The sequence below is a fragment of the Sebastes fasciatus genome, chromosome 19 (genome assembly GCF_043250625.1).
Source record: "Sebastes fasciatus isolate fSebFas1 chromosome 19, fSebFas1.pri, whole genome shotgun sequence".
Lineage (NCBI taxonomy): Eukaryota > Metazoa > Chordata > Actinopteri > Perciformes > Sebastidae > Sebastes > Sebastes fasciatus.
This window is the reverse complement of record NC_133813.1, coordinates 160889-185000: the sequence shown is the minus strand read 5'-3', so window position 1 is coordinate 185000 and position 24112 is coordinate 160889. Positions and strand designations below refer to the sequence as shown.

General features: G+C 32.9%; 2 protein-coding genes and 4 non-coding genes across 6 annotated transcripts in view; all 6 read right to left on the bottom strand.

Moving 5' to 3' along the window:
* nkx6.1 (NK6 homeobox 1) overlaps window positions 1-5797 on the bottom strand; it is a 7911-nt gene extending 2114 nt beyond the window's left edge. Inside the window, exons 1-2 of the mRNA XM_074618135.1 lie at window positions 4601-5797; window positions 2850-3022 (exon numbers count right to left, since the gene is read on the bottom strand). Of these exons, the coding sequence (XP_074474236.1) occupies window positions 2850-3022; window positions 4601-5171 (744 nt within the window). The 5' untranslated portion in view covers window positions 5172-5797. The remainder of the gene's footprint in view (window positions 1-2849; window positions 3023-4600) is intronic.
* An 11881-nt stretch (window positions 5798-17678) lies between these two features.
* Window positions 17679-21203, bottom strand: rpl17 (ribosomal protein L17). The gene is made up of 7 exons (XM_074618181.1): window positions 21139-21203; window positions 19696-19745; window positions 19472-19512; window positions 18877-19011; window positions 18595-18693; window positions 17941-18132; window positions 17679-17753 (listed from the first exon to the last, which is right to left on the bottom strand). Exons 2-7 carry the CDS (start codon window positions 19733-19735, stop codon window positions 17706-17708), a joined length of 555 nt encoding a protein of 184 aa, XP_074474282.1. The 5' UTR covers window positions 19736-19745; window positions 21139-21203; the 3' UTR covers window positions 17679-17705.
* Window positions 17835-17901, bottom strand: LOC141757941 (small nucleolar RNA SNORD58). The gene has a single exon (XR_012591792.1). It is a non-coding gene; the product is annotated as a small nucleolar RNA SNORD58 (small nucleolar RNA).
* On the bottom strand, window positions 18763-18828 carry LOC141757940 (small nucleolar RNA SNORD58). Its single transcript, XR_012591791.1, has one exon. It is a non-coding gene; the product is annotated as a small nucleolar RNA SNORD58 (small nucleolar RNA).
* On the bottom strand, window positions 19274-19340 carry LOC141757943 (small nucleolar RNA SNORD58). The gene has a single exon (XR_012591794.1). It is a non-coding gene; the product is annotated as a small nucleolar RNA SNORD58 (small nucleolar RNA).
* On the bottom strand, window positions 19584-19652 carry LOC141757942 (small nucleolar RNA SNORD58). The gene has a single exon (XR_012591793.1). It is a non-coding gene; the product is annotated as a small nucleolar RNA SNORD58 (small nucleolar RNA).
* Window positions 21204-24112: the final 2909 nt, after the last annotated feature.

The following is a 24112-nucleotide window of genomic DNA, read 5'->3' as shown; positions in this document are numbered from 1 at the left end:
ACAGAGACAGAGACACTGAGACAGAGACAGACACAGAGACCACCATGCAGAGGTCCGTTCACTTTCTCATCATTTAACTTCTCAGAGCTTCAAACACTGAAACTCTGCAGCTTCATTCAGACAATAAATAAAACCACATTTTATATTTCATTCTGCAGAAATAAAGGTTTGTTCTGCATTAAAATAAATATGATATAGTTATAGTTATATTATTATTCTATGTTAATATAATATTTCACTATCTTATATATAAAGTTCATTCAGGCGTGTTGGTTTCTGCTTTTTATCTGTTCGTTTAAATCCTCAGAAACGTTTCAAACGTTGAATTTAAAAGACGAAAAACAAATAAAACTCGAGCTGAAATGATACTACTACCAATAATACTAATATTACTATTACTACTACTACTAATAATAATAATAATAATAATAAAACGTGATTTCTAGATCGAATTTCAAACAGAAAGATGAAACAACGTGCTGCACAAACATGCATCAAAAGACCAGAAATAACAAATATGCCATATAGTTATATTATTATTATTATAGGTTATTATAACATTTCACTATCTTATATATAAAGTTCATTCAGGCGTGTTGGTTTCTGCTTTTTATCTGTTCGATTAAATCCTCAGAAACGTTTCACACGTTCAATTTAAAAGACGAAAATCAAATAAAACTCGAGCAGCGAGTCCCATCATAATAATAATTAGAATAATAATAACAATAACAATAATGAGAATAAACTAGGCAAAACAACGTGCTGCACAAAATACACCAAAAGACAGATGCAAGAAATAATAAATATGCTGTAGTTATAATTATCTAGGTTATATTATTATTATTCTAGGTTATTATAACATTTCACTATCTTATATATAAAGTTCATTCAGACGTGTTGGTTTCTGCTTTTTATCTGTTCGATTAAATCCTCAGAAACGTTTCAAACGTTGAATTTAAAAGACGAAAATCAAATAAAACTCAAGCAGCGAGTCCCATCATAATAATAATATACGAATAATAATTAGAATAATTAGAAAACTAATAATAATAAATCGTGATTTCTAGACCGAGTTTCAAACAGAAAGATGAAACAACGTGCTGCAAAAACATGCATCAAAAGACCAGAAATAATAAATATGCTGTAGTTATAATAATATGCCTATCTATGTTATAAGATTATACGTTATTATAACATTTCTCTCCACTACCACACAGAGACAGAGACACTGAGACAGAGACACTGAGACACACAGAGACAGAGACAGAGACAGAGACAGACCACCACCATGCAGAGGTCCGTTCATTTTCTCATCATTTAACTTCTCAGAGCTTCAAACACTGAAACTCTGCAGCTTCATTCAGACAAAAACTAAAACTACATCTTATATTTCATTCTGCAGAAATAAAGGTTTGTTCTGCATTCAAATAAATATGATATAGTTATAATTATTCTAGGTTATTATAACATTTCACTCCACTACCACACCTCGGACACACACAGAGACAGAGACACAGACACAGAGACACACAGAGACAGAGACACACAGAGACAGAGACACACAGAGACAGAGACACAGAGACAGAGACACACAGAGACAGAGACACAGAGACAGAGACACACAGACACAGAGACACCATGCAGAGGTCCGTTCACTTTTCTCAACATTTAACTTCTCTAAACTGCAGCTTCATTCAGACAAGAACTAAAACTACATTGTATATTTCATGCTGCAGAAATAAAGGCTGGTAAATAAATATGCTGTAGTTATAATTATCTAGGTTATATTATTATTCTAGGTTATTATAACATTTCACTATTTAATATATAAAGTTCATTCAGGCGTGTTGGTTTCTGCTTTTTATCTGTTCGTTTAAATCCTCAGAAACGTTTCAAAGGTTGAATTTAAAAGACGAAAATCAAATACAACTCGAGCAGCGAGTCCCATCATAATACTACTATTACTATCACTACTAGTAATAAAGATAATAATAATTAAAACGTGATTTCTAGATCGAGTTTCAAACAGAAAGATGAAACAACGTGCTGCACAAACATGCATCTAAAGACCAGAAATAATAAATATGCTGTAGTTATAATAATATGCTGTATAAGATATCTATGTTCTATTATTCTATGTTATAAGATTATAGGTTATTATAACATTTCACTATTTTATATATAAAGTTCATTCAGATGCAGATTTCTGCTTTTTATCTGTTCGATTAAATCCTCAGAAGTTTGAATTTAAAAGACGAAAATCAAATCAAATAAAACTCAAAACCTGAAAACCTGCAGCGAGTCCCAGAATACTATTAATATTCATATTCATATTAATAATAATAATAATTAACTTCATTTCTAGACCGAATTTCAAACAGAGCGAGTGAAACCAACGTGCTGCACAAACATGCATTAATAAATGTTCTGCATTAAAGGACAAATGATTAAATGAAGTCCATGTATTAATGATAGAAAGGCCTCCTGCTGCACTAAAGGGCTTAAAGGTTGGTGAGAGTTTCTCCTCCGATGATGATGATGATGATGAGAGGCTCATATACTGGAGAGATATTATAATAATATATATTAGGTTATACAAATAAAACTGATTTTAGCTTCATTGAAATAAAAATAAATGTTTAAAAGACATAAAAAAAATATGAAAAATATTATTCATAAAATGTCTTTAAATGAATTAATTAGCATTTTATACCAAAGTGATGATTACATATTTGTTGTTGTTTTTAAGAAGCTGGTTTATTATATTCCTATTCTCTCATGTTTAGTGTTTCTGTGGTTCTGGTTCTGGTTCTAAGGTTCTGAGGTTGTGGTTCTGGTTCGGTTCTTACCTTGACCTGGCTCTCGGTCATGCCCAGTGAGTAGGCCAGCCGGGCTCTCTCTGGACCCGCCAGATATTTGGTTTGTTCAAAAGTCTTTTCCAGAGCGAAGATCTGCTGGCCGGAGAACGTGGGCCGGGTGTGTTTCCTCTTCCCGTCCTTATCCAGCAGAACCGAGTTCGGATCTGAAACACGTAACACAGTTAATATTACATATTACACATTACACATGAATCTCTTTTAATAACATGGTTTATTCTAACAGATGGATTTAATTCTTCTTTAAGATGCTGCTCCTCTTAATAATATTAATAACATGGTTTATTCTAACAGATGGATTTAATTCTTCTTTAAGATGCTGCTCCTCTTAATAATATTAATAACATGGTTTATTCTAACAGAACCACCAAACATCTGGAAGAACTCCCAGAACCCAGCAGAACCTCCAACTGTCAGTTCTTTATAATCAAAGCTTCAATTCATCCGATAATGACCTGATATACTGAACTACAGCTTTTACTCTATACTCTACAGTCTCTATTCTAGATTCTATCCTAGCTTCTATTTTCTAATCTTTCATGTTTTCATGTTTTCATGTTTTTATAACGGTTTTAATTTTGTCTTAATGTTGTTGAATGTAAAACACTTTGAATCTCCGTGTAGTTGAAATGTGCCACACAGATAAAGCTGCGCTGCCTTGCAGATGTGTTCAGAGGTGGTTTATATCTACTGTTTAACTCCGGATGGATTTGTGGGATGTAAATAAATCTGGGATAGTTTATATATTATATTATATTATATTATATTATATTATATTATATTATATTATTATATTATATTATATTGTATTATATTATCATTCTATGATATGTTATTTATTAGAGGAGAAGTGAGGAAGGTGAAGGGAAATATCAGTTTGACTTCTATCTCCTCCTTTTCAGACTCTATTACTCTGCTTCTGTTTCTTATTACTTTGTATCTGCTTTTATTTATTTATATATGTTCGAAATTAAGTCTTTAATTTATTCATTTTATTCTTATTTCAGATTCTGCTCCAGAAACACATGAACTATCTCATGTTTCTCTTTCTTTGAAATTGTGACTAAACATTTCATTGTATCCTTTAATTATTAATATAGTTAGTCTGTCTGTATATATAATATAAACAAACATACATATATATATATATATATGTATGTTTGTATAATATATATATAATATATATATATAATATATATATATAATATATATATATATATTATATATATATATGTATGTTTATATAATATATATATAATATATATATATAATATATATATATATATGTATGTTTATATAATATATATATAATATATATATATAATATATATATATATATATGTATGTTTATATAATATATATATAATATATATATATATTATATATATATATTATATATATATTATATATATATATTATATATATATTATATAAACATACATATATATATATATAATATATATATATATATGTATGTTTGTTTGTTTAGATGTAAAGTTCAATATAAATATAGTTTAAAGATAAAAGCAGCTGCATTAATAACATGAATCAGTGTTTGATTCTAACAGATGTGTTTGATTCTAACAGATGTGTTTGATTCTAACAGATGTGTTTGATTCTAACAGATGTGTTGTGTTGTAATAGATGAGTTGTTCTTGTTGAAGCTGGTTCTGGTTCTGGTTCTGGTTCTGGTTCTGTATGGGGTTATCTTCTGTGTGACTCACGAGGCGAGCAGAACCGGTCCCTCCAGTGATGCGGACTCTGCAGGACTCCGGGCCAGAAGATGGGGGTCCGGCCCGGCAGGTCCGTGAGAGGCTTCGGGTACCGACCCACCACCGCTCCGGATCCGGGACTGAAGTAGAGCCCGGGAGGAGGAGGAGGACTCAGGCTGCCGAACCGGACCGGGACCGACACCGGGACCTGCTGCAGACCGGACAGAACCACCCCCCCAGAGGACGACAGACCCAGCAGACTGGGCCGGGACAGGATGTCGTTAATCCCGTGAGGGGTCGCAGAGGAACCCAGACCACAACCAGGACCCAGACCGGGACCCCCCGTGGAGGAGGTCTTCAGACCCGGAGAGGAGCCCGCCATGCCGCCCGGGTTCGGGGAGCTGTTGTCCGGGTTCTGGTGGTTCTGGTGGTTCTGGTAGGCCGGGTTCTGGTAAAGGGGGGTCTTCAGCTCCGTCATGCTGTGCAGGGCTGCTAGTGGGGGGGTGCTGAGGAGGAAGGCGCTCTGACGGGACCCGGAACCGGTACCAGACCCGGACCCGTCCATCTGACCCACCGCCAACATCACCACCAGGTTCTAAAGGATCCGGGACCACTGGGACCACAGGGGAGGATCAGGGGGACCACTGGGACCAGGTCTCTCTCTGGGTCTCACAGAGTCCTGGACTCTAAACTAGACCAGAACCAGAACCAGAACCAGAACCAGCTGCTCTTCTTCTTCTTCTTCTTCTCTGCAGTTAAAGTCCATCATCATCATCTCTCTGGTCTCAGGATCAGGTCTCAGGATCAGGTCTCAGGATCAGGTCTCAGGATCAGGTCTCAGGATCAGGTCTCAGGATCAGGTCTCAGGATCAGGTCTCAGGTTCAGGTCTCAGGATCAGGTCTCAGGTTCAGGTCTCAGGATCAGGTCTCAGGATCAGGTCTCAGGATCAGGTCTCAGGTTCAGGTCTCAGGATCAGGTCTCAGGTTCAGGTCTCAGGTTCAGGTCTCAGGTTCTGTTCATCCGGATAAATCCACAAACTTCCACAAAAAGTTCAGAGCGCTCCGGGTCCGGATCCGGGTCCAGCTGCAGACCGGGTCCACGAAGACCACAGAGAGAGCGCGTGCGTGTGCGTGTGCGTGTGCGTGTTGATGTGCAGGAGCTCCGAGAGGAGCTGAAACATCCTGCAGGTTCTGAGTTCTGGTTCTGGACTCTGCAGCTCTCACAACTTTAACCAGAGGGGGGGCGGGGGGGGCCTCTGCGCTGATTGGATGACCTCACTGTGACGTAGGAGGGACTCCTGATTGGATGACCTCACGGTGACGTAGACAGGTCGGATTTAGGAGGGCCTTCTGATTGGCTCAGCAGCTGGAGGCGCTGATTGGCTGGATGAGCCTCCAGCACAGAAGAGATAATAACTTCATATTAAAAGAAGAGTGTGGATTTAATTAAATATAATAATAATAATCAAAAAATAATGATAATCATAATAATAATTATAATAACACATGATTAATAGTAATAGAAATAATATTTGATATTAAAAGAAAAATGTGGATTTATTTAAAAAATAAAAATAAATTATTGATATAAATAATATTTAATATTTAAAAAAAATTTGGATTTAATTTAATATAATAACAAAAAAAACAAAAAAAAGATAATCAAAATAATAATTATAATAATTACACATGATTAATAATAATAAATGATTAATAAAAATAATAGAAATAATATTTGACATTAAAAGAAGAATGTGGATTTAATTTAATATAATAAGAATAAATTATCATTATTATTATTGTTATTATTATAAATGATAATATATTTAAAAAATGTAACAATAAAGTGCATGTTGTTGAATAAAATAAATGATTAGAAGTGACAGCAATTTTAATATTAGGACACTTTAATGAGCTTTAAAGGTTTAAGATCTCAAACTAAACAGATATAAATAATATTTGATATTAAAAGAAGAATGGGGATTTAATTTATTATCAGTATTATAATAATAATACTAATAATAAAAGTGCATGTTAATTAATTTTAAATTATATGTATATACACATACACTCACCTGAGGATGGGTAGACCTGGACCAGGCCTCCAGAGGGTCTCATTAGCACAAACAGTTTGACTTATTCACAGTGTTATAATAAAAATAAAAATAAATATATTAATATAAATAAAAATAATAATAAATAATAAAATATATAATTATTTTAACAGATATACAGAGTCTATAAAACACAGAATTTATCAGGAATATTATTATTGATCGTCTGGAAAATAGTCACCAATAATTATTATAATCAGTTAATCATTAATCATCAATCAGTTATTGACTAAACAATTAATTAATTAATCCAAAATAATATAATATTAATCATTAGTTGCAGCTCAGCTAATATAGAGAAACAAACTTTTATATTTTAAATATTTATTTATTAAATATCTATTTAAATATTTATTGTGTATTTTAAATATATTCTTATTTATTATTATTTTCTTAATGCCAAACTTCATCCAGATAAATCAGATGCTGTATAATATAATATAATAATATAGTAATATAACAGTGAGTGTAGGACTGAGCAGACGGTGCAGCAGCGCCCCCTGCTGTTCACTGATGGATCAACACCAACTGAGATCAGCTGATGGAGTTTAATGGACTGAAATATAATATAACATTTAACTCTCTAAAGATCAGATTAAAGTTTATCAAAGTAAAACACAGAATAATCACTGAGATCATTCTGATTCATGATGAGTATTCAGACTAAAGGGGAGTCCCGATATACCAGGTGATAAAATCTAATATATGTATATCATGTTAGAGTGTTTGTGCAGCTATACAGGAATGTTTAAGTCTCAGCAATGACATTTTGGATTTATGTTGAATTTTGCAGTGAAATACTTGATAACTAGATAAACAGTTATTACAAGATCCAAGATTCAAGAGTTTTATTTGACATTGTCACCTATAATATATAATAATAATATAATATATAAGTACATGTGAACTCTGATCAGTTTACACCGAGTCAGCTTTAAGAAAAGGAAAAAGGTAGAAAAGGCAACAAGGTAATTACAGAACAAAATAAGAAGCACATTCAACACAACACAATAAATAAATACATTATTACAATATAAAACTCCCTCAGTGTAGTCAATAAATAAACTAAACTACCCTCTGCATAGGAACAATACCCCACATTACTAATATATATATATAACCAGAACCAGGACCAGAACCAGGACCAGGACCAGGGTCAGAACCAGGGTCAGAACCAGGATCAGATCCCCGGCTCGCCTGTCTGTCCAGTTCAGGAAAGGGAGTTAGATCCGGAGTGAGGAGGTCCCGGCTGTGGTGAGTGTTCCTCTCTCGGATGTTCTGAAGTGTCTCTCTGCTGGAACTGATCCTGGGGGCTTTGTTGTTGTTGTTGTTGTTGTTGTTGTTGTTGTTGTTGTTGTTGTTGTGTTTGTTGTTGTTGTTGTTGTTGTTGTTGTTGTTGTCTATTCTTAGACGTTGCTTTACTTAACTGATACTATAGAGCCTGAAACTATCACGAGACATAAAACTAGCAAAACTTAACAAATTAACATAAAACTGGCCTAAAAATACAAATTAACCTTAAAAACACTAAAATAACCTGAACAGATACGGAGCTCCTGACAGGTCGCCCTCTCTCTACGGCGCCATGGTAACACATACATACATACTGTATATATATATATATATATATATACACACACACATGGTAACGTATATATACAGACGTGGACAAAGTTGTTGGTAACGTTCCGTTAAAGAGAGAAAAACCCTCAATGGTCACTGAAATAACTTGAAACTGACAAAAGTAATAATAAATAAAAATTCACTGAAAATGAACTAATGAAAATCAGATATTGTTTTTGAATTATGGTTCAGCAGAATCATTTAAAAAAACAAACTAATGAAACTGGCCTGGACAAAAATGATGGTACCCTTAACTTAATATTTTGTTGCACAACCTTTTGAAGCAATCACTGCAATCAAGTGATTTCTGTAACTCTCAATGAGACTTCTGCACCTGTCCACAGGTATGTTGGCCCACTCCTCGTGAGCAAACTGCTCCAGCTGTCTCAGGTTTGAAGGGTGCCTTCTCCAGACTGCATGTTTCAGCTCCTTCCACAGATGTTCAATAGGATTTAGATCCGGGCTCATAGAAGGCCACTTCAGAATAGTCCAATGTTTAGTTCTTAGTCATTCTTGGGTGTTTTTAGCTGTGTTTTGGGTCGTTATCCTGTTTGAGGACCCATGACCTGCAACTGAGACCAAGCTTTCTGACACTGGGCAGCACATTTCACTCCAGAATGCCTTGATAGTCTTGAGATTTCATTGCACCCTGCACAGATTCAAGACACCCTGTGCCAGATGCAACAAAGCAGCCCCAGAACATAACCGAGCCTCCTCCATGTTTCACATTAGGTACAGTGTTCTTTTCTTTGGATGCTTCATCTCTTCGTCTGTGAACATAGAGCTGATGTGACTTGCCAAAAAGCTCCAGTTTTGTCTCATCTGTCCAAAGGACATTCTCCCAGAAGCTTTGTGGCTTGTCAATATGCATTTTGGAAAATTCCAGTCTCGCTTTTTTATGATTTGGTGTCCTCCTGGGTTGTCTTCCATTAAGTCCACTTTGGCTCAAACAGTGACGGATGGTGCGATCTGACACTGATGTACCTTGACCTTGGAGTTCACCTCTAATCTCTTTGGAAGTTGTTCTGGGCTCTTTGGTTACCATTCGTATTATCCGTCTCTTCAATATGTCATCAATGTTCCTCTTGCGGCCACGTCCAGGGAGGTTGGCTACAGTCCCATGGACCTTAAACTTCTGAATAATATGAGCAGCTGTAGTCACAGGAACATCAAGCTGCTTGGAGATGGTCTTATAGCCTTTACCTTTAACATGAAGGTCTATAATGTTCTTTCTGATCTCCTGAGACAACTCTCTCCTTAGCTTTCTGTGGTCCATGTTCAGTGTGGTACACACCATGATACCAAACAGCACAGTGACTACTTTTCACCCTTTAAATAGGCAGACTGACTGATTACAAGTTTGAAGATACCTGTGATGCTAATTACAGGACACACCTTAGTTTAATATGTCCCTATGGTCACATTATTTTACATCTTTTCTAGGGGTACCATCATTTTTGTCCAGGTCAGTTTCATTAGTTTGTTTTTTAAAATGATTCTGTTGAACCATAATTCAAAAACAATATCTGATTTTCATTAGTTCATTTTCAGTAAATTTTTATTTATTATTACTTTTGTCAGTTTCAAGTTATTTCAGTGACCGTTGTGGGGTTTTCTCTCTTTAACAGAAGGGTACCAACAACTTTGTCCTTGTATATATATATCATGTTAGAGTGTTTGTGCAGCTGTACAGGAATGTTTAAGTCCCAGCAATGACATTTTGGATTTATGTTAAATGTTTGCAGTGACATACTTGATCAATAGATAGTTATTAATCACCTCAACATAAAATAATGACTAAATAATGTGATTTAATAAAATGTATGAAGCACTTTATGACTTCTCTTCATGTTCCACAAACTGATCTCAACGTTGAGATTAATGAGCTGATTCAATTATAATATGAGATTATGTCAAATGGAATAGTTTCATATACACATTACACTACACCAGATTAACAGTATTTATTTGTTTACAAATCATTTATATGATTTCTGTCTGAACCTCAGGAGGACCTCAGAGGACCAGCAGCTCTACAGACACTGAAGTCTACAGACGCTGAAGTCTACAGACGCTGAAGTCTACAGACGCTGAAGTCTACAGACGCTGAAGTCTGCAGACACTAAAGTCTACTGACACTAAAGTCTACAGACACTAAAGTCTACAGACGCTGAAGTCTGCAGACACTAAAGTCTACTGACACTAAAGTCTACAGACACTAAAGTCTACAGACGCTGAAGTCTACAGACACTAAAGTCTACAGACACTAAAGTCTACAGACGCTGAAGTCTACAGACGCTGAAGTCTACAGACACTGAAGTCTACAGACACTAAAGTCTACAGACACTAAAGTCTACAGACGCTGAAGTCTACAGACGCTGAAGTCTGCTGAGTGATGAAGTTAGTTTGGTCAGCAGACGGTTTTAGTCTCCTCATTGGTTGCTGATCCTTTTAAAATGAAAAGCTGGAGAACAGTTCTGTGTTTAGGTTTTCTGGAGAGCAGACCACACATCACTACTGTGGTATGAACCCAATATAATAATAATAATTATAATACAATAAACGGATCAAAATGATGCCGAAATAACGACATCATGATGCTGATTAGTAAAAAGTCTGAATTCATGCTTTGTCAGGTCTGTTACCATGACGACAAGCAGACAACTTTTAAAATGCTTGTTTTCTGAATGGAGTCTGGATGGATCAGTGATGACATCACCTTTAGTGAAGTGTGTTTATATTGTTCCACACCACTTCTATGATGAATGCTTTAGATACACATGCTTTAATAAAGAACTGAAATACTGTTAACCTGCAGACTGTATGTCATGCTGATACCTTTCACCTTGTATACATGTATAATATACTGACTAGTAAATGTTACCGTTTAATATTAGAAGTTTCAATCAAACATTAAGATATAAAACGGTTCACTAAACATGATAGACATTTAGAGTCAACTGTTAACCTGCATGTCTTTGGACTGTGGGAGGAAACCTGAGCACCCGGAGTAAACCCACATTAACACGGGGAGAACATTGAGCACAGATTTGGTGCTAAATTTAACCTTTTTTTTTTACCACTGGACAATAGATCAAAATGATCAATAATCCCTCCAGAGTACCACATTAAGACACCGACATGGTTGGTACGGATGGATTCAACAGCTTCTATAGGTTCAGATGTCACTATATACACAGTATATTATATACACAGTATAGTATATACACTATATGATCTTCACTCTAGCTTTAAATTAAAAGAACCACAAATAGAGAGAAATGGATAAAGAAAAGAATATATAAGTTTGGAGAAATAAATAGGGGGTAAAATGCAAAGGGAAAAACATGCAGAAATAAATACATTTTAAAATAAATAAAAAATAAATGAAGTTAATAAAAATAAATAAAAGGGTAAATTAAATAGAACAGTAGATAGATGGAAGTAATGCAAATGTTAACAAAGCAAATTAAAACAGAAATATCAAATTATGTCACATGTTCTCAATTATTTTACTATTATTATTACTACATTATATATTTTATTTATATATATATATATATATATATATAGTAGTATATTATATATATAGTATTTGATATATATATAGTAAATATATTTGTATTACTATATTATATTATTTATATATTACTATAATTATTACACATTATTATTACTATTATTTATTTTTGGTACATTTAGTGGCATATTTATTTATTGAGTCATCTATTTAGCTCGCTTTAAAACTGAACCCTCTACAACCAAAAACAATGACATTAGTGGAGTTACAACATTTACTTTGACACCACTAATAATAATAATACATCATTTATTAGTTTAATAGAGATCTTTTATTAATAATCCGTGAAGTAACTGAAGCCATCAGATAAATGTAGTGGAGTACAAGTATAAAATATGGAAATACTGAAGTACAAGTACCTCAGAACTGTATTTTATACAGTATGTGAGTAAATAAACAGCAATATTATTATGAAACGATAACTTTTGTTCTTTAATTAGAATAGAAGGCTCATTATTTAAAGACTCATCTTTTTAATCACTTTTAATTTGTGGTTTTAATCAATGGTTTTTAATTTATTTTGTATTCATTAACATTTTATTGTAATTTTTGGTCTTGTAAAACAGTTAATTAATTAACTTGTATTTAATATTAAGAGTTTATCATGAGAATTAATGGATCAGCTAAAGTTAAATAACACCTTCAGTAGTATTCAGTATTTAACAGTTTATCAGAAGTATATAAAGTACATTATGAAGTATAACACCTTCAGTAGTACTCAGTATGTCAGTATTTATCAGAAGTATATAAAGTACATTATGAAGTATAATAACACCTTCAGTAGTATTCAGTATGTCAGTATTTATCAGAAGTATATAAAGTACATTATGAAGTATAATAACACCTTCAGTAGTACTCAGTATGTCAGTATTTATCAGAAGTATATAAAGTACATTATGAAGTATAATAACACCTTCAGTAGTACTCAGTATGTCAGTATTTATCAGAAGTATATAAAGTACATTATGAAGTATAATAACACCTTCAGTAGTACTCAGTATGTCAGTATTTATCAGAAGTATATAAAGTACATTATGAAGTATAATAACACCTTCAGTAGTACTCAGTATGTCAGTATTTATCAAAGTATATAAAGTACATTATGAAGTATAATAACACCTTCAGTAGTACTCAGTATGTCAGTATTTATCAGAAGTATATAAAGTACATTATGAAGTATAATAACACCTTCAGTAGTATTCAGTATGTCAGTATTTATCAGAAGTATATAAAGTACATTATGAAGTATAATAACACCTTCAGTAGTACTCAGTATGTCAGTATTTATCAGAAGTATATAAAGTACATTATGAAGTATAATAACACCTTCAGTAGTACTCAGTATGTCAGTATTTATCAGAAGTATATAAAGTACATTATGAAGTATAATAACACCTTCAGTAGTACTCAGTATGTCAGTATTTATCAGAAGTATATAAAGTACATTATGAAGTATAATAACACCTTCAGTAGTACTCAGTATGTCAGTATTTATCAGAAGTATATAAAGTACATTATGAAGTATAACACCTTCAGTAGTACTCAGTATGTCAGTATTTATCAAAGTATATAAAGTACATTATGAAGTATAATAACACCTTCAGTAGTATTCAGTATGTCAGTATTTATCAGAAGTATATAAAGTACATTATGAAGTATAATAACACCTTCAGTAGTACTCAGTATGTCAGTATTTATCAGAAGTATATAAAGTACATTATGAAGTATAACACCTTCAGTAGTACTCAGTATGTCAGTATTTATCAGAAGTATATAAAGTACATTATGAAGTATAATAACACCTTCAGTAGTACTCAGTATGTCAGTATTTATCAGAAGTATATAAAGTACATTATGAAGTATAACACCTTCAGTAGTACTCAGTATGTCAGTATTTATCAGAAGTATATAAAGTACATTATGAAGTATAACACCTTCAGTAGTACTCAGTATGTCAGTATTTATCAGAAGTATATAAAGTACATTATGAAGTATAATAACACCTTCAGTAGTATTCAGTATGTCAGTATTTATCAGAAGTATATAAAGTACATTATGAAGTATAAATAACACCTTCAGTAGTACTCAGTATGTCAGTATTTATCAGAAGTATATAAAGTACATTATGAAGTATAATAACACCTTCAGTAGTATTCAGTATGTCAGTATTTATCAGAAGTATATAAAGTACATTATGAAGTATAATAACACCTTCAGTAGTACTCAGTATGTCAGTATTTATCAGAAGTATATAAAGTACATTATGAAGTATAATAACACCTTCAGTAGTATTCAGTATGTCAGTATTTATCAGAAGTATATAAAGTACATTATGAAGTATAAATAACACCTTCAGTAGTACTCAGTATGTCAGTATTTATCAGAAGTATATAAAGTACATTATGAAGTATAATAACACCTTCAGTAGTACTCAGTATGTCAGTATTTATCAGAAGTATATAAAGTACATTATGAAGTATAATAACACCTTCAGTAGTACTCAGTATGTCAGTATTTATCAGAAGTATATAAAGTACATTATGAAGTATAATAACACCTTCAGTAGTACTCAGTATGTCAGTATTTATCAGAAGTATATAAAGTACATTATGAAGTATAAATAACACCTTCAGTAGTACTCAGTATGTCAGTATTTATCAGAAGTATATAAAGTACATTATGAAGTATAATAACACCTTCAGTAGTACTCAGTATGTCAGTATTTATCAGAAGTATATAAAGTACATTATGAAGTATAAATAACACCTTCAGTAGTACTCAGTATGTCAGTATTTATCAGAAGTATATAAAGTACATTATGAAGTATAATAACACCTTCAGTAGTACTCAGTATGTCAGTATTTATCAGAAGTATATAAAGTACATTATGAAGTATAATAACACCTTCAGTAGTATTCAGTATGTCAGTATTTATCAGAAGTATATAAAGTACATTATGAAGTATAAATAACACCTTCAGTAGTACTCAGTATTTATCAGAAGTATATAAAGTACATTATGAAGTATAAATAACACCTTCAGTAGTACTCAGTATGTCAGTATTTATCAGAAGTATATAAAGTACATTATGAAGTATAAATAACACCTTCAGTAGTACTCAGTATGTCAGTATTTATCAGAAGTATATAAAGTACATTATGAAGTATAATAACACCTTCAGTAGTATTCAGTATGTCAGTATTTATCAGAAGTATATAAAGTACATTATGAAGTATAAATAACACCTTCAGTAGTACTCAGTATTTATCAGAAGTATATAAAGTACATTATGAAGTATAAATAACACCTTCAGTAGTACTCAGTATGTCAGTATTTATCAGAAGTATATAAAGTACATTATGAAGTATAAATAACACCTTCAGTAGTACTCAGTATGTCAGTATTTATCAGAAGTATATAAAGTACATTATGAAGTATAATAACACCTTCAGTAGTATTCAGTATGTCAGTATTTATCAGAAGTATATAAAGTACATTATGAAGTATAAATAACACCTTCAGTAGTACTCAGTATGTCAGTATTTATCAGAAGTATATAAAGTACATTATGAAGTATAATAACACCTTCAGTAGTACTCAGTATGTCAGTATTTATCAGAAGTATATAAAGTACATTATGAAGTATAATAACACCTTCAGTAGTACTCAGTATGTCAGTATTTATCAGAAGTATATAAAGTACATTATGAAGTATAATAACACCTTCAGTAGTACTCAGTATGTCAGTATTTATCAGAAGTATATAAAGTACATTATGAAGTATAAATAACACCTTCAGTAGTACTCAGTATGTCAGTATTTATCAGAAGTATATAAAGTACATTATGAAGTATAATAACACCTTCAGTAGTACTCAGTATGTCAGTATTTATCAGAAGTATATAAAGTACATTATGAAGTATAAATAACACCTTCAGTAGTATTCAGTATGTCAGTATTTATCAGAAGTATATAAAGTACATTATGAAGTATAATAACACCTTCAGTAGTACTCAGTATGTCAGTATTTATCAGAAGTATATAAAGTACATTATGAAGTATAACACCTTCAGTAGTACTCAGTATGTCAGTATTTATCAGAAGTATATAAAGTACATTATGAAGTATAATAACACCTTCAGTAGTATTCAGTATGTCAGTATTTATCAGAAGTATATAAAGTACATTATGAAGTATAAATAACACCTTCAGTAGTACTCAGTATGTCAGTATTTATCAGAAGTATATAAAGTACATTATGAAGTATAATAACACCTTCAGTAGTACTCAGTATGTCAGTATTTATCAGAAGTATATAAAGTACATTATGAAGTATAATAACACCTTCAGTAGTATTCAGTATGTCAGTATTTATCAGAAGTATATAAAGTACATTATGAAGTATAACACCTTCAGTAGTACTCAGTATGTCAGTATTTATCAGAAGTATATAAAGTACATTATGAAGTATAATAACACCTTCAGTAGTACTCAGTATGTCAGTATTTATCAGAAGTATATAAAGTACATTATGAAGTATAACACCTTCAGTAGTACTCAGTATGTCAGTATTTATCAGAAGTATATAAAGTACATTATGAAGTATAACACCTTCAGTAGTACTCAGTATGTCAGTATTTATCAGAAGTATGTAAAGTACATTATGAAGTATAACACCTTCAGTAGTACTCAGTATGTCAGTATTTATCAGAAGTATATAAAGTACATTATGAAGTATAATAACACCTTCAGTAGTACTCAGTATGTCAGTATTTATCAGAAGTATATAAAGTACATTATGAAGTATAATAACACCTTCAGTAGTACTCAGTATGTCAGTATTTATCAGAAGTATATAAAGTACATTATGAAGTATAACACCTTCAGTAGTACTCAGTATGTCAGTATTTATCAGAAGTATATAAAGTACATTATGAAGTATAATAACACCTTCAGTAGTATTCAGTATGTCAGTATTTATCAGAAGTATATAAAGTACATTATGAAGTATAATAACACCTTCAGTAGTACTCAGTATGTCAGTATTTATCAGAAGTATATAAAGTACATTATGAAGTATAATAACACCTTCAGTAGTACTCAGTATGTCAGTATTTATCAGAAGTATATAAAGTACATTATGAAGTATAATAACACCTTCAGTAGTATTCAGTATGTCAGTATTTATCAGAAGTACATAAAGTACATTATGAAGTATAATAACACCTTCAGTAGTACTCAGTATGTCAGTATTTATCAGAAGTATATAAAGTACATTATGAAGTATAATAACACCTTCAGTAGTATTCAGTATGTCAGTATTTATCAGAAGTATATAAAGTACATTATGAAGTATAATAACACCTTCAGTAGTATTCAGTATGTCAGTATTTATCAGAAGTATATAAAGTACATTATGAAGTATAATAACACCTTCAGTAGTACTCAGTATGTCAGTATTTATCAGAAGTATATAAAGTACATTATGAAGTATAATAACACCTTCAGTAGTACTCAGTATGTCAGTATTTATCAGAAGTATATAAAGTACATTATGAAGTATAACACCTTCAGTAGTACTCAGTATGTCAGTATTTATCAGAAGTATATAAAGTACATTATGAAGTATAATAACACCTTCAGTAGTATTCAGTATGTCAGTATTTATCAGAAGTATATAAAGTACATTATGAAGTATAATAACACCTTCAGTAGTACTCAGTATTTATCAGAAGTACATTATGGAGTATAAATAAAGACCCGTGAGCGTTGGTAGTATTAAGTTCAGTTTTATTGGGATCTACTCGCGCGCCATCAGCTTCTGCTTCTTCAGCTTCTTCTGTGAAACCTGCAGAACAAAACTCAGTTAGAACCCGCCACACACACACACACACACACACACACACAGGAAGTCAGAGGTCAGAGGTCAGCTGCTCAGTTTAAATGGTTTGGTTTCATGGTTCATCCAAAGGTGTCCTAAGATGTCATCAGTGCAGCAGAGAGAGGAAGAGGAAGAGGAGGAGCAGCAGCGTTACCTTCTTCTTCTGGGCCACCTCCTCCTCTGGTTTGGGGACGATCTGCTCCTTCTCCGTGAGGATCATCTCGATGTGGCACGGCGAGCTCATGTAGGGGTTGATGCGTCCGTGGGCACGGTAGGTGCGTCGCCTCATCTTCGGCGCCTTGTTGACCTGGATGTGCTCGATGACCAGAGAGTCCACATCCAGACCCTGAAACCACATCAGACCAGGGACCGGGTCACAAAAGAACAAAGAAGCCAGGAAGTATTCACATGACCTCTATAAACTATCTAACCGTGTGACTCAGTGAAGATCGGACCGCTCAGACTCTTCCTGTTGTTTTCATGTTTGATACAAAATTCTAATTCATCATCACCGCGGTCCACTTCCTGTCAGTCACATGATTAAACTAACACGTTAACACATTCGTTATAACACTAACACTAACTTCATTCATTTTTACCAGAATAAAGTCGGAACTTTACGAGAAAAAAAGAAAATAACACGTAAAATGGCTACTTTATAATATTCTGACTTTATTCTCTAAACTCAGATTTATTATTTTCCAGAGTCTGGAGCTCATCTCATTGAAGGATGTTTGTTGCTACGTGTCAATAAAGATATATATATATATATATATATTTAGATGTGAAGGCCGGTGGAACGGCGTACCTTGAGCTCAGCGTTGCTCTCTGCGTTTTTGAGCATGTGCAGGAGGAACTCGGCGCTCTTCTTGGGCCAGCGGCCCTGAGTCCAGCCGAACTGTTTGGCCTGGAAACAACAACAACAGCAGGTTAGAAGACACGTTTCCTCCCTCTGAACTCTAGTTCATCTCCAGACGCTGCTCAGATTAAAAGATTAGTTTCATGTTTGATCCAAAGGTGTCCTAAGATGTCATCATAGCAGCTCTAACGGGTCTACTGCAGCAGAACCGCCGTTAACATCACAGCTCACCTGAGCGCAGCGGCCAACGCCGCCGTTGTAGCGACGGAACGGGACGCACTGGTGCTTCACCATGACGTCCCTCAGGTACTTGTTGGCCTTGCGGATGTGCATTCCCTTGATGGCCTGGGCTGTCTCACGGGTGTTCTGGTGAGAAGAACAAACAGATCCTGTTTATTAAACCCGTCAGAGACTCAGTTACTACTTCCTTACTACTCAGATATTCACATTTCCTGCTTTTCTATCCTAATAAACCGACGTAGAACTGAAACTAACGATCATCTTCTGGACTAATCGATCAGTTGTCTGGTCTCTAAAACGTATATCAGCGTTTCAGACCAAGACGACGTCCTCTAAAGTCTCAGAGATATTCATGAACTCTATAAACGTGTGACTCTCTGAAGATCGGACCGCTCAGACTCTTCCTGTTGTTTTCATGGTTGATGCAAAGGTGTCCTAATTTGTCATCATCGCGGTCCACTTCCTGTCAGTCACATGATTAAACTACTGTTTACTGTAGTAAACCATAAAGATCATCCGGTGCATTAAACAGCTCAATAAGCTGCTCTTTATTGTATTAATAATATAATGTCAGTCTGGCTCTTACCTTGAAGTGAACCCGGAGATTGGAGCCCCTCGACTTGCATGCTGCAACAACAAACACACGACCATCAGACTCCAGCTGTTTAATCACACATTCAACATCTGGATCTCATTCAGTAGCTCAGATCTTTCATTGAGTTGTTTCATGTTTAATCCAAAGGTGTCCTAAGAAGTCATCACAGCTACCTGTTAAACACCTGAACACACTTTATCCTCCATGGTACTCACATTTAGTCGGGTTCTCGGGGTCGAGAGAGTAGCGGACCATTTTCAGAGATCTGAAACATCACAAACATGCATTTAGTTTAATAACTGAAGAACTCAATATATCCATGATGCAATATACACCTCAAGTGCTGTCTTTGTTTACATTTTATGTATTACATCTGCCCTACCTCCTATTCTACAAATGCAATTACATCTGTCTACATTACATCTCCCTTTATATGTTATACTTCTAGTGTAATACCTCTGTTTATATTTATCTATTGTGTGTTTCAGACCAAGACGACGTCCTCGAAAGTCTCAGAGATATTCAGGACATGAACGATATAAACGATCTAAACGATCTAAACGATCTAAACGTGTGACTCAGTGAAGATCGGACCGCTCAGACTCTTCCTGTTGTTTTCATGTTTGATACAAAATTGTAATTCATCATCACCGCGGTCCACTTCCTGTCAGTCACATGATTAAACTACTGGACAGACGCACCTATCAAGGTAACACTGTTTATATTGATTTATTGGTGTGAATGCTGGAAGCTACTCGTTCCACATTTTCAAACATCAGAACGTGCAGCTCAGTTAGGACATGATGGCTATTACCTTTCTCATTCATAACTTTCAGAATTATTAACCATAACTCATCTAATAGTCTCTATTGGAATGAATGGAAGACATGTTCAGAACTAAAACATGTTCAGCTTTCACCTAGAAACTACACTCAAACTGGAAATCTAGAGATTCATCTAGTTTTTCAAAATAAAAGCCCAAGGAGGTAACTTCCTTAACAGGAAACTCAGAACTAACTATTTATAAGTCTTCAGCTGCTTTTCATGCAATTACAACTTGTATTTACTGATTCCTAATCTTCTGAGTCTGTTTCCTTCTTTATACAGATTAAAGCCAGTAATGCAGTTTAGCATCAGCTGTTTCATAACCCTGCACATATTACACACCTTTATACACTATTAGTGTTATTACACTTTACTACGACATTCATACACATTAAACCCATTCTCCATCTCTCCCTACTCCTTCACCTTCTCACAACATTTAAGACCCTGAGTCAGGTTCTGTTTAATACAACATGACCACAAAGCTCTCTGTTCTGTTCTATGCTGTTCTGTTAGCTGACGGTTCTGCTCTATTAACCCCTAACACTCAGAGTATTAACCCTGTTAACAGCTCCAGAGAGAGAGATCTGTGTTTAGAGTCTGGAGCAGCATGTCAACATGGCGGACAGCTAACATGCTAACATGCTAACAGACATCCTCTCAGTTAACCATCACTAAAACAGGATTCAGAACGTCAGAACTCAGAACTATACGCTGCTCCGGAGAGTTTAGAGGCTGTTAGTGAAGCTCAGTGTGTTAAATCAGCTGGATGGAACAGATTAAAGCAGATTTAAAGCAGATTGTGTCCTCATGATGAGAGACTGGTCTCCTACCTCTGAGGCCGCTTCAGGAAGAGGAAGAGCTCCGGCTCAGCGAGCCTCTTCTTCCGGTTCCGGTCGGCTGTTCCGCCCCCTGCCGGCCGGAGGAGGAGGAGGAGGAGCCAGACAGCAGTGACGCGGGTCTGACACGTCACAGCTCCACTGGGTCTAACCAAGGTTCTACCTCAATAACATCCGGGACTCTTACTGCGATAACACCAAGAATATATCTATAATAACACTTTAGTACTTTAAGAATATATCTATAATAACACTTTAGTACTTTAAGAATATATCTATAATAATACTTTAGTACTTTAAGAATATATCTATAATAATACTTTAGTACTTTAAGAATATATCTATAATAATACTTTAGTACTTTAAGAATATATCTATAATAATACTTTAGTACTTTAAGAATGTATCTATAATAACACTTTAGTACTTTAAGAATGTATCTATAATAATACTTTAGTACTTTAAGAATATATCTATAATAACACTTTAGTACTTTAAGAATATATCTATAATAACACTTTAGTACTTTAAGAATATATCTATAATAACACTTTAGTACTTTAAGAATATATCTATAATAACACTTTAGTACTTTAAGAATATATCTATAATAACACTTTAGTACTTTAAGAATATATCTATAATAACACTTTAGTACTTTAAGAATATATCTATAATAATACTTTAGTACTTTAAGAATATATCTATAATTACACTTTAGTACTTTAAGAATATATCTATAATAATACTTTAGTACTTTAAGAATGTATTTATAATAATACTTTAGTACTTTAAGAATATATCTATAATAATACTTTAGTACTTTAAGAATGTATCTATAATAATACTTTAGTACTTTAAGAATATATCTATAATTACACTTTAGTACTTTAAGAATGTATCTATAATAATACTTTAGTACTTTAAGAATATATCTATAATAATACTTTAGTACTTTAAGAATGTATCTATAATAACACTTTAGTACTTTAAGAATGTATCTATAATTACACTTTAGTACTTTAAGAATGTATCTATAATAACACTTTAGTACTTTAAGAATATATCTATAATAACACTTTAGTACTTTAAGAATATATCTATAATAACACTTTAGTACTTTAAGAATATATCTATAATAACACTTTAGTACTTTAAGAATATATCTATAATAACACTTTAGTACTTTAAGAATATATCTATAATAACACTTTAGTACTTTAAGAATGTATCTATAATAACACTTTAGTACTTTAAGAATGTATCTATAATTACACTTTAGTACTTTAAGAATGTATCTATAATTACACTTTAGTACTTTAAGAATATATCTATAATAACACTTTAGTACTTTAAGAATATATCTATAATAACACTTTAGTACTTTAAGAATATATCTATAATAACACTTTAGTACTTTAAGAATATATCTATAATAATACTTTAGTACTTTAAGAATGTATCTATAATAATACTTTAGTACTTTAAGAATGTATCTATAATAACACTTTAGTACTTTAAGAATGTATCTATAATAACACTTTAGTACTTTAAGAATGTATCTATAATAACACTTTAGTACTTTAAGAATGTATCTATAATAACACTTTAGTACTTTAAGAATATATCTATAATAATACTTTAGTACTTTAAGAATGTATCTATAATAATACTTTAGTACTTTAAGAATATATCTATAATTACACTTTAGTACTTTAAGAATATATCTATAATAATACTTTAGTACTTTAAGAATGTATTTATAATAACACTTTAGTACTTTAAGAATATATCTATAATAATACTTTAGTACTTTAAGAATGTATCTATAATAACACTTTAGTACTTTAAGAATATATCTATAATAACACTTTAGTACTTTAAGAATATATCTATAATAACACTTTAGTACTTTAAGAATATATCTATAATAACACTTTAGTACTTTAAGAATGTATCTATAATAATACTTTAGTACTTTAAGAATATATTTATAATAATACTTTAGTACTTTATGTATATATTTATAATGATACTTTAGTTCTTTTACTTTTAGTACTCTATGTATATTTTTATAATAATACTTTAGTACTTTAAGTATATATTTATAATAATAGTACTTTTATCTTATCACTTTAAGTATATTTTTATAATAACACTTTAGTACTTTTACTTTTGGTACTTTAAGTATATATTTATAATAATACTTTAATATTTTTACTTTTGGTACTTTAAGTATATTTTATAATAATACTTTAGTTATATATATATACACGTATATATAATAAGATGTTAAAATATATTAATATTAATAAGGAACAGAGAGGTCGGTGGTACTAAAGCCAGTTTACTGGTTTATTTGGTATTTCCTGTTGTTGGTTGACGATGATGTTGGAACCAGCTACGTAGTAAAGGCCGTGTGCTCTCCACCAGTGAGTTCATGCACAACAACATTACACTGTAAATAAAGTCCAAGCTCGAGTGTCAACATACAAAAATAAAGATATTATTTACAGTGGAAAACATCCATGAATGAAGAGAAACAAACACCTGATGCTGCTTTCATCTCTCACATCCTCGGCTTAAACTTCATCTTCACATGGATCATCTCTTACACTAACCCTCTAACCCTCTAACCCTCTAACCCCCCGACCCCTGACCCTAACCCCCGACCTCTGACCCTGACCCCTGACCCTCTAACCCTGACCCCTGACCCTCAACCAGACTTCTATACAGAGAACAGTGATTTTGTGTTGGACAGCAGGCAGCGTCTCCGTCTGCCGTCACCATGGAGCTGCAGCTGTGTTAGCTTAGCCATGCTAAACATTAACTAGCAGGGTTTATTATAATGTTTTATTATAATATCTATTATAATATAATGTTTTATTATAATATTATAATGCAGCTGAGTTCCACCTGGTTGTCGTGTCTCAATGAGCTGTCAGTCAGCTCAGCTCTGGGCTAATAA